An 11,539-nucleotide genomic window follows, 5' to 3' on the forward strand; every position below is an offset into this window, starting at 1 on the left:
TTCTAATGAATGACAACTTAAACCCCAATAGTCTACAGAGATGGTGAATCATGTCAACTTTTATGATATAAATGTTATGACATTGTTATAACATTAAAAACATCTAGGAGAGAGAGAGTGCGGAGAGAGAGAGAGTGCGGCGGTTAAGCTCATATATGGAAGGTATTGTGCATGTTATGACTAAAGCATGACACTTTCTACAGTGTTTCTATATATCATGAAGTTTGTTTTTAGACATGGAAACACTTCTGAATTTACATCTGGAACTTGTCAGTGAGGCTGTACACATTTCGGGCTGGCAAACCATGCTGTAAACCGCCATAGGGCCCATGTTAAACCCATAAATGTTGTTTCCTTTTATGATTAAAATGTCATCTATAGGCTAGCAGATGATGATTGTTTGCAAAAAGGTATATGTTGGACAATTTGAGTAATTAGCATAATGAGCAAATCAATTGCTTAATGAGCAAATTAACTGGAAATGGCTATCATTTTGCATCCATTTAACTTTGAAAGGTGACTTAAGAGTCAAAGTCTATGTTTGTGATATCCAGAAATTCATCTGTTATTATGGGGAAGTCATACACCCTTTCTTCATTAGCATAATTGGCATAAATTATGTAAAACATAGGTACAAATTAGGAATTAGCTATACAGTGTTATTGCTTTTAGTCAACATATCAAGGTTGTTTTAGAGTCTACATCTATATTATGTTACATAAATTAATCTCTTGCCATAACTAAATTATGAAATTGTTCCTCATTTGCATAATTTGCATAAAGTATATAATAATTAGTCTTTCGGCCTATTTTATGACATGTCTAATCCAGTGGAGTGACGGGGCAGCAGTGGCTCATGAGGTAGATCGGACGTCTTGGAATCTGAAAGCAAGGCATGATGCACACTCTGCATTGGAACATTGATGAACATGTCTGTGATAAAAGCAGGCATCGAGTGTTATCAGATGCTTGTGCTTGTCCTCCTTCCTGTTAGGATGTCAATGTGATACTGTCTCCTTACTCTCCTACCCCGTGAGAAAGTACCATGCCTACCTAGTCTCTCAATACAGTTCCTGTTGGAACTTCTACAACCCATTCACAAGAAGGATGGCCATAGCTGAATGAGCCACCTGGGAAACAGACGGTCCCAGGTTCAATTCCAGGCCCCGGCAATGTGTCGAGGTATACATAAGCAAGACCCTTAATCCCCAACTACCCCCTGACCTCAAAGGTCTGACGGCCTTGAGCAGCAATAACCTAATTGAAGCAGAAAACAGAATTTTCCAATATGATTAATATAAGGTCTAATACACAAAGATAAAGACAAAGAAGTGGAGATGAGGAGAGAGATGATGAAGATAGTGGTAAAAGACCATTGAGTGTGAGGTTGTGGTTCTAAGTGAACTCACAAGTGCTCATTATGGTACAATTTTTGTCCACTCAGTCTGTGTCTCAGAGTAGGGCTGTGGACAGTTCAGAGACTTGCCTACCGGTGACATTGTCGGTAGGCAGGTTTGTTCATTTCGAACATTTAAATGTTTTAATTTGATTTTGTATTAATGTGAGAACAATGACTTCTAGAATAGCTAACTTTCCAAAAATATAAAGTCTTCAGTTTATATTAGCTTGGATTGTGTTATGACAGAAATGGTATCATATTATCTCGCAAAATCTCCTTCAATTCCTGCCACCTAGTAGGAGGTTTAAGAGTATCCAACAGTTACTTCCCCCAAAACGTATGAACCCTGAACGCTCGCCATATACTGCCCCCAGAACCAAAATCATGAGATGAATAGGGCATACAGTAGCATTGGCAGCCATTTTCGGGTTCCATCATTCCAGACCCCATTGTTTTTTTTAGAATCAAGCCATCCAGGACCCTACTGAATCATGACAATAAAACATTTGATTCTGTGATTTATTTTTAAATATTTAATTATATAATATACTATTAGCCTTTATAATAGCATTTGTTTTGAGGTTTTTTCATTTGTTTTTCACATAATTTATGGTCATTAATTACCAGGATCCTGGATGGCTTGATTACATAGGCTTAGAATGATTGATATTGTTTGGAAATCTCTATATGTGAAATTAAATGAAATTAAATGAATGGGGTCTGGATGGATGGAACCAGAAAATGAATGGAGTCTGGATTACAATTTACAATTTAGGCATTTAGCAGACGCTCTTAATCCAGAGCGATGGAACCAGAAAATGGCCACCACTGCTATGCCCTATAGCACCTTTGAATATACTGTAACGATATTCATTGGATATAAAAAACAAACAAACTCATCAATCAAGTCTTTCTGTATTTTTTTCTTCCATAACTTCATTAAAAAAAATTAAGACCAGCAATTGGAAAAGATAAAGTTTGAATTGAGAGGGAGTGAAGATAGATGTTACCAGACATGGCAACCCTTCATTGACTATTTCAATAGGTGCACGCTAACCCCTCCTACACAATAGATAACAAAATCAAAAATTGGAAAGGAAAAAAAAAAGGAACTGAGTTTTTTCTTATTTTATTTTCTCATTTAAAAAGAAAAATGTCGGTGTTGGGAAAGTTTGAGAGCAAGAGTGTCTGTCCTGTTGTCTTTATTTTGTTTGTCTGTTCACATTTGTCACTGTTTAACTGTTTTTTGTTTTTTCTTGTTTATCACATTTATGTACCTTTTTTATTATGTATTGTATGTCACTTAAGTACTCATTATCTGTCAATGATATTTTGAAGTTATGTCATAATACAAAATGCCTAATAAAAACAGTATTTAAAAAAAAAAAAATTAAGACCAATACAATGTTAAAATAACGACAACTATCTCTTCTGTGGTTCTTGTCATTTTTTACTCTTCGCTGCCACAAGCTCCTGTGCAGCTTTCTTGGCTTTGACCATCTCCACCAATTCCTTATACCTCTTCATACAGTCCTTTTTGTAGCTGTGTGAAGAGCTGCATCTTTATTTTATTGGGCTTTCACTGTAGAAAGTGTCATGCTTTAGTCGTAAAATGCACAATACCTTCCATATGAGCTTAACTGCTCTCCTAGATGTTTTTAATGTTATATGATTGAAGTTGACATGATTCACCATCTCTGTAGACTATTGGGGTTTAAGTTGTCATTCATTAGAACAAAACTTCCATTTAACAAACATAAATAATTATTATAGTGGAAAATAATGGAGCAAAACGTGCAAAAAATGCAATTCTGAGGTCAATGATCCCTCAAGGTCACCAGAGGTCAGTCAGAAAGTGGTTCCACGTCTGAAACCAAACCTTGGGGTGTGTAGATGATATTCTGAAAGTTTCATGCTTTAGTCATAAAATGCACAATACCTTCCATATATGAGCTTAACCGCCGCACTATAGTCCCGTAGGCCTACGGCGCGTTCCCCCCAGAGAACGTATCGTTTCACTCTCTCATGTCGTTATCTGGATTCTGGAATCTGGAGAGACCTGCATGTTTGTTTTGTTTGGCGCTTTGGCGGTTGGCGCAGCTCTTGCGCGCACACGCACACGCACTCACATGCATTTTTAACCTGAGAGAAGTATAGGCCTAGCAGAGTAAAAACGACTATAGGCCTACCGAAAAAAATTACCATCAACAATGAATAGTATACAAAGCCTGCCCGTCAGGGTCGGTCAGGGATGTGTCTGACAGTATAACAATCTTGACATAGGCCTAGCCTACTGCAGTGGTGTTAGGCTTAGGCTATGTAGGTTAATGGTTACTGCTGTATGTAGGTTAAGTGTAGGCTATGAATGTAGGTTAAGTGTAGCAATTGCGTTCCCACGCCAACAGGAGGCCAATAGAGCGCCCAAAATCGGGCTATACGAAATGAGTGCTTGGGCAAAATTGTTTATAGGCCTATAGGGCCAGTGTCTAGTTATAGTGAGAGTGGAGGGGGCCCAAGGGGGGTCATCAGCCTCTTTTGTTTGAGTGTGCTGGGTCGTTACTACAACAAGAACAACAACAACAGATCAACTGTAGGAATGTAACCATTTATTTGAGAGAAATACTATATACAGATGCCACTTTAAAAAATAGTTGAACAAAAAAAATATATACAACGCTTCTTCAATACTAGAAGAAAAAAAGTTGAACAAAAATATATATACACAACGCTACTTCAATACTAGCAGCAAAAAAAGTTGAACAAAAATATATATACAATGCTACTTCAATACTAGCAGCAAAAACTAGTGTCCCATATTTAGTTTCAAAGTCCAGCAAAAAGGTAACGGAAATGGTCTTCAGTGTCACGTAGTGGGCACTGGGACATGCACTTTAGTTGCCCTCCTCAGCAACTGTGGAACGGTTAAGTTGCCCCTTTCAAAGTCCTTCCATAACTGGGCAAGGTTGGACTCTGTCTGCTTAGTGTTTCTTCGCTGGAAACAGCGTAACTGGTTCTCTGAGATCATATGCAGTTGGTAGTTGATCAAGAGAGCTTCCTTGTGCAGCAAAGACATCAGTGTATAACTTGGAAGGTTTGCGCGCTGTGCTTTGTGATTCAGGCCATCATTGATTCATTGACTTAATTCATGGGATTCTGTTCTACAGAATGGCCCATCATCAAAGGTGTCTGGCATGGAATTCTGGGATTCTGTTCTACAGAATGGCCCATCATCAAAGGTGTCTGGCAGGCCATCATAGTCTAAGGTTTTAAATTCCTGTAATCTATAGGACTATATGGACCTGTATTGAGGTTGGAGCATTTGCATTCTGTAGGCTACCTGTTCTACAGAATGGCCCATCATCAAAGGTGTCTGGCAGGCAATTTTATGTAAGTGGGAAGCAACAAGAACTTGACACACACAAATAAATGCAAAATTGCAGGTAGGCCTATATTATTATGTTGTTATTATTATTATTATTATGTATATTGGTACAACAACAAAATTGCAGGTAGGCCTACCATGACATGCAACATAAACATGAGTGCATATGGCTAGTAGTAGTAGACTAGTATGAAAGTCTGTGAAAGATTCCACGTAAATTGCCTTCATGATTTGAGTCATTTTCAAAAATCCACCTGTTGGTGGCACTGTAAGTCTGTGAAAGATTTCACAGGCTCCAGGTCCCCAGCTAAACAATGAAATAAGCAACTCCATACCATGACATGCAAAAACGAATGTTACTGGATAACATTATGTAAACATGAGTGCATATAATTTCAAGTACTGTACTTATGTAAACATGAGTGCATATAATTGCAAGTACTGTACTTGGAATGGAATTTCCAGAACAATGGAGGGGAGTAAGCCATTCATTATCCATGCATCATTTTAATTTGACCAACAACAAACGAACGGGTTCTAACTGGTTCTAAATGTTCTCCTTTGACAAACAATGTTCTAATATGATAAATAAGGTAAAATAAACATGAAATAAACACGGGCGAGATATCCGTGCGTTTGGGCGAGATATCCACGCTGTGGGGCGAGCTGTCCACACTATGGGGGCGGGCTCTCCACGGCTCGGGGCGAGCCGTCATCACTTTTCGAAAATCTGTGGCGAGCCGTCTTGTGGCGAGTTGGAAAAGGGGCGAGTCGTCTCGGTACTGATTCACCATGTTAATGATTTTTCATACCTCCAGTTCTAGGAAACACAGAATGGGGGAACTGTTTTTATTATTTCCGCTAACAGCTCTAAGGTATATTAATGACATGAAAATGAGTGGAATGCCCCTTTAAGTAAAGTAAAGTAAACATAAACATTCTACAATTGCTACACAAGGCCGTTTTGGGGCATAAACAAGAAGCTGAAGGATACAATTCAACTTCTTGTTCGTTATCAATGACAGTGATAATGCTCAAATCTACTCGATATGTTGGATGTTTTAGAAACGTATTTTCGGTTTCAGCGAGACAGCGATTCCCTCTGTTCTCGGCAGTGAGATCACAGTGTATAGACAGTAAGTACAACACATTGCACGTTTACTTTCAGCACAAAAGGTGGCGCTCAATCACAAAGATTTTAAGAAGTAAACATCGATGACGTAAATGTCGTGCGCCGGATGCGTAGTATACAGCGGTGTGCAAGTGCTGATGTGTTACTGTGGAATCGGCTGTCATTCACATAGATAGATCATTCAGACTCCACTGGCTCTGCTTTGATAAAGAAGTATACTTGAGACATTAAGGAAGGGCGTATAGATCGATGTCCAAAAGGACAACCAACGCTCCCGTGAAGCGAACTGCAGTACCGGGTGGAAAACCGAATGGCGGTGAGTCAGTCAGTGTGTGTCAGACTAGTCAGTCAGTGTGTGTCAGACTGTCAGTGTGTGTCAGTCTCTCTCTCTCTCTCTCTCTCACTCACTCACTTTCTGTAGCTGACAGCAGCTGAATCTACTATTTACTAGTACTATTTGATTGGTTGATTCATATCTTTTTGATTGATTTTTTTATTTCACAGTGACTAGTATGCAGTCAAACGAAAGCTCAAGTCAATACAAAAACTGTTACTTTGTGGACGAACCATGATTATTAAGCACTTGTTTACTTTATAGTCTAGAATACAACTAACATCTGTTTTATTTGTCCTCCAGCCCAAAGGTAAGGTTGGCACCAAGGGGAAGAAGCAGATCTTTGAGGAGAATGATGCCACATTGAAGTTCTACACAAGAGTCATTCTAGGAGCTAATGTAAGATTCCTCTAGTGCAGCACTATATCAGTCAGTAGTAGGCAGCCTTTGTTCAGTTTGAAACTTAAAACACTATTTTTGTACATCATTCCTCATCATAGCTGTAAGCAACTCTTAGATTGCTTCCCATTCTATTCAAGTATAATAATAGGTTATGCTTAGTAATGTGTGGTAAATAAATATGCACACCTTTTTGACATCTTTTGTCATTTGAACATAATTCAAAAAGTTATATTTTTTCCATCACAGGCAATATATGGTGCTATAAATCTTTTGGTCTTCTATGGTTCTTCCACATTTTGGACATGGGTGAGTACCTGCTTCCATCAAGAAATGGAACAATAAAATATGATGGCTGGCATAATATTACTAATAATGGTCTTCTATTTTTTTTTCCTTCTGCATCACACCCACTACCCCACCTCCTTTGTGTCCACCTAGCTGCTACTTTTGTTTGCATTGGCAGTGTATATAGGTAGCTACCGATCCATGTCTGCCATGGCCAAGCCAGCGTTCGCAGAGGATGGCACTCTATTGGACGGGGGAATAGACTTGAATATGGAACAGGGCTTGGCAGAGTGAGTACACCTCAGTCACTACAATATGGAACTTATTTTCATGTATAAAATGTTATTTGGGGCACCGCCGCGCTTAGCCGCAATTTGCAACTCTAGATTTTTTTATAATGGGATGAATCTAGAGTTGCAATACCCTCCATTGACTCCCCACTCATCATTTTGCGTTTGCGATCTGCTTGTCTTAAACAACGTTAAACTCACCAACATTGCAGCTGTAGTCCAAGCTTGAATTATTCTCTTTCAATCTGCCGAGCTTGTTTTTCATAAAAATCCCGTAGACATGTTATGAGCTACTTTCTCTCAAGAAATTCTGTGCAAGTGATTATTTTTCTAAGTGCTGGAGTTTAGAAGCGCTCGTCGTAAGTCACTGAACGTCCCTGCATGCATCTGTTTCGCATTTGCACATAATGCAGGAGGCAGCAGCGCGACCCCTTAATACAAACGAGCGCTTCCAAACTCCAACATTTCTTCTTCTTGACAGAAAGTAGCATAACATGTCTACGGGGGATTTTTATGAAAAACAAGCTCGGCAGATTGAAAGAGAATAATTCAAGCTTGGACTACAGCTGCAATGTTGGTGAGTTTAACGTCGTTTAAGACAAGCAGATCGCAAACGCAAAATGATGAGTGCGGAGTCAATGGAGGGTATTGCAACTCTAGATTCATCCCATTATAAAAATATCTAGAGTTGCAAATTGCGGCTACGCCGCGCTGGCTCATCTGATAAGAAAGAAAACACTTCCTGCAACTGACCCGGGTTCGAGTCGGACCAGAGGCTCTTTGCTGCTCACTGTTCTCTGAGTCTGTCTCTATCGAAAAGAAGCAGACATGCAGCAAATTAACTTTTTTTGTAACTGTAATAGTTCTGAATATGTGGTTATAAATAATATCCAGCCCCAAACTGTACATGACTCAAGCATCTTTCTTGTACTGTGGAGTCGGGTCAAGTCGACCTGACCAATATGGCGGCATTGCGTTCCGTTCATTGTAGATCTGACACATGGCTGCAGTTAAGTTAACTCTCTTTTGGGAGAGACATGAAACCTACGGATTGTAGCTTAGAATGGAAGTTGTTTTCAATGATCTCTGATCTCTTTTATGGTAATGGCGCACAACATTGCTCATGCAATGTTGTGTAGTCCTGTATGTAGTCCTGTATTATTTTTCAGTGGTGATGGTGAATACTTTATGATTTTAGGCACCTGAAGGATGTCATCTTGCTTACAGCCATTGTACAAGTTCTCAGCACCATCTCCTCCTACTTCTGGTATCTTTGGCTGTTGGTAAGAACCCCTGTTGATCCTTTTATTACCACAGAGCTAGGATTCTTTCTGTCATCCATTTACTGTATATGCTAAAATGCTCCATGTTAGAAATTAGTTAGTTATTCCTTGTGATGGTTCCCTTTCATCTTCAACACACGCCTTTTCTTATGTTTTGATCCATTATTTCCCTTTGTGTAACACATTGCGTAACACAAACATTGAAGATGAAGGTGAGGATGCAGATTGGCCGGAATGAGATGATGTACGATAAGAGAGTCCCCCACGGGTACGATTTTTTAAAATAGTGTGTGTGTGTGTGTGTGTGTGTGCGTGTGTGCGTGTGTGCGTGTGTTTTAGGCCCCTTTCCGTGCATTGCACCTGCTGTGGGTGAATTTCTTGGGACCATGGTTTTCAGCTGATAGTCCTTCGGCACCAGAAGAAGTGAATGAGAAGAAGCAGAGACGACAAGAGCGCAGACAGATGAAGAGATTCTGACCCTGATGAGTGGACTGATGAGTATTTTTATACACAAAATATAATACACAGTAGCCAGAAACCATTTATTCAGGAAGAACATTTTGATATGTAAGTTAAAAGAAGTAGAAATCAGATGCTGTGGAATAACTCTTTGTCCTTGCTGATGTCATTGTCCAGTTTTAAATTAAATCTATGTCGTGTTTCTGTCATGGTCAAAACATTACTTGTCCTCATCCTGAGATTAATATAATTTGACAATGAATTTGTCACAATATTTAATGCCAATCTCCATTATATGGTGAGTTGCTTTCTCAATAGTTTTTCTTCACACATGGAATACGCAACGCTACAGGATGTATTGGGTTCAGATTTCATTGTTTTCCTAAAGCCAGTCTATCTGGGGAAGCGGATACAAATGTCAGATAAAGACCTTTGATACTTGGTTAAAAAAAAACAATAGGAGGATTTGCCCAAAAATAAAGACATCAGTAGACCCTAAGGGCTAGGGCAGATTGCCTTAATGAAATCCAAAGATTTTTTCCTCAATGTACAATTCCATTGTTCAAGTGTACTTTTCTACATTTGTCTCACGTTTACAGCCATATTTCTGTGTAGCAACATGCAAAGGTTGTAACAGCCCAATTATATGAATGTATATTACTGTAGCAAACCTTAACAGGGCATGCTCTTGCTCCCTCAGTACATATGTAATGGTAAAGGTGGTGTTCATCTCCAGTGATTCTCATCATAATCTTGTGTACGTCCCGACAGAAATCTTGATTCCTTTTTTCTTTGCTTAGCAATCCAAATGTATTTCACTTTCTACATGTTCCTCAGGTCAACGTGATCTCATGTAATGTTTGGTGTTGAGAAAAGGCTTGTCAATTCATTTCGTTTACACTTTCATGTGCATTACTAAAACAAGTCAATGAGGACAAAATGGAATTTGAAAATACTTAATTTGTTTTAATCATTAACCATGGCATCCAGTAATCCTGTCCTGACTCCGCCAGATGGAAGACACCTTGCTTCACATTTGTTTCACAACGTATTTGAACTTGTGAACTCAGTACTGCCACATCTGGCGGTGTCAGGTTCGGCATGCAGTTCATTAAATGGATACATTACATTAGCCTGGTATTAGCCAGACTGATAACGTGGATTCACCCACAAGTTCCTCCACTGTATTACATCGTACAGCAAGCGGAACCATTGCCTACCAGATGTAATTTTTTAATCATGTCTGTATCAATATATTCTGTACGTACATACGTATACATAAACTGTATATAGTTTATGCTTAGATATACTGTTATTCAAAGTATTATGAGAAAACTAATATTGAATCAGCAATGATGTATCATGTATGGTAGAATGCCGCCCTCTGGTGGCTGCATTCAAAGTTAAATGAAAAATGTCTGACCTGTCTACATTGGAGTAATGTATTTTCCAAATATATTAAACTCTGAATTGAATTAAACTTCTCAATAAAAGTCTTCCTTTACATATTGAAATTGAATGCAATACAAGTGTGGTTTTAGATCTATAGTTACAGGTCAAGTTGTGTGTCTAGGTCTTCCTGAAGTGGTAGATATAACCAGTTTTATAGGGGGTGCAGGGGGTTTTGAGGTTAGCATTTAAACACCCCCAAAAAGTCTGTTTTCTGTTTTTCAAGGGACAATCATTGAAATATTAACATTGACATTAAAATTAATATTTTGTTGTTGGAGGTGTGGGGTATTATGACTTTATGACTCTCATTGTCATGGTTTTGACCAAGAGGTGAGTGAAGTGAAGTATTTGATATGATCAATACTGCTCATGTGCTGGATATAGCCCAAATGCTCTTCAATATATACAAAAGAGTAAATAAGTACCAGCAAGACGCCTGAGGGCGAGGTCGTTTGTACGCATCCGCCTAGGTGACAGCAGACTGCTGGGCGAGTGCTGGCGCTTTGCCATGGGGGGTCAGATCAACATATAGAACGAATTCTGTACTGGCCATATATGGACCATAACATTCCTTGTTCAGTTACATTGTCCATACAGTATATGGTTAAGGCCATGGTTAATGTGTTTGTAGGATCCCTCACTCCTATCTGTGAGGGTGGTGTAGTCATTTCATAATATAGCCCTGCTACACAAAGAAAAGAATAAGTAAATATGGGGTCTCTCACAGAGGGTTCATCTTCCTGGGAGCATGCACCGTTCAGCAAGTCTTCTACAAGGGGAGAGTTTGTCATAAGGGTTGCAATGACCACAATGCCATTTGGAAGGATGGCCTCTACTGATTTTGGTGACGCAATGGCAACATGCACACACTCAACAAGTTTCACGGCAATACACCCATCTTGTGTACAAGTGGAAAAGTTGGGCTAATGGTGGAGCTAGATGAAAGGCCTTTTGATCACCAAAAACCATAGGGGTCATTCTACTGAAGTTTATCATGGTGCACAGAACATTTCATTGCAATGCAGCCGTTTTTGAAAAGGTTATTTTGGACCAAAGTGGTGGACCATAACATCAAAATAACCCTGCTGCTAGCAAGGCTAAAAGTATAATGATTGTTTGAA

The 11,539-nt window shown here is 39.1% G+C and overlaps 1 protein-coding gene across 1 annotated transcript; it reads left to right on the forward strand.

The window, feature by feature from the left end:
• The first annotated feature begins 5,677 nt into the window (after nucleotides 1-5,677).
• On the forward strand, nucleotides 5,678-10,487 carry tmem208 (transmembrane protein 208). The gene is made up of 6 exons (XM_079497010.1): nucleotides 5,678-6,229; nucleotides 6,551-6,646; nucleotides 6,896-6,955; nucleotides 7,088-7,224; nucleotides 8,423-8,507; nucleotides 8,847-10,487. The coding sequence occupies exons 1-6, from the start codon at nucleotides 6,224-6,226 to the stop codon at nucleotides 8,982-8,984; spliced, it is 522 nt and encodes a 173-aa protein (XP_079353136.1). The 5' UTR covers nucleotides 5,678-6,223; the 3' UTR covers nucleotides 8,985-10,487.
• Nucleotides 10,488-11,539: the final 1,052 nt, after the last annotated feature.

Source organism: Electrona antarctica (genome assembly GCF_951216825.1).
Source record: "Electrona antarctica genome assembly, chromosome: 3".
Lineage (NCBI taxonomy): Eukaryota > Metazoa > Chordata > Actinopteri > Myctophiformes > Myctophidae > Electrona > Electrona antarctica.

Excerpts from the sequence above, each read along its gene's own strand:
- tmem208 (XM_079497010.1), top strand. Across the intron at positions 6,647-6,895 it reads GAGTCATTCTAGGAGCTAAT|GCAATATATGGTGCTATAAA; the intron begins GTAAGATTCCTC and ends TTTCCATCACAG. Across the intron at positions 6,956-7,087 it reads CTTCCACATTTTGGACATGG|CTGCTACTTTTGTTTGCATT; the intron begins GTGAGTACCTGC and ends GTGTCCACCTAG.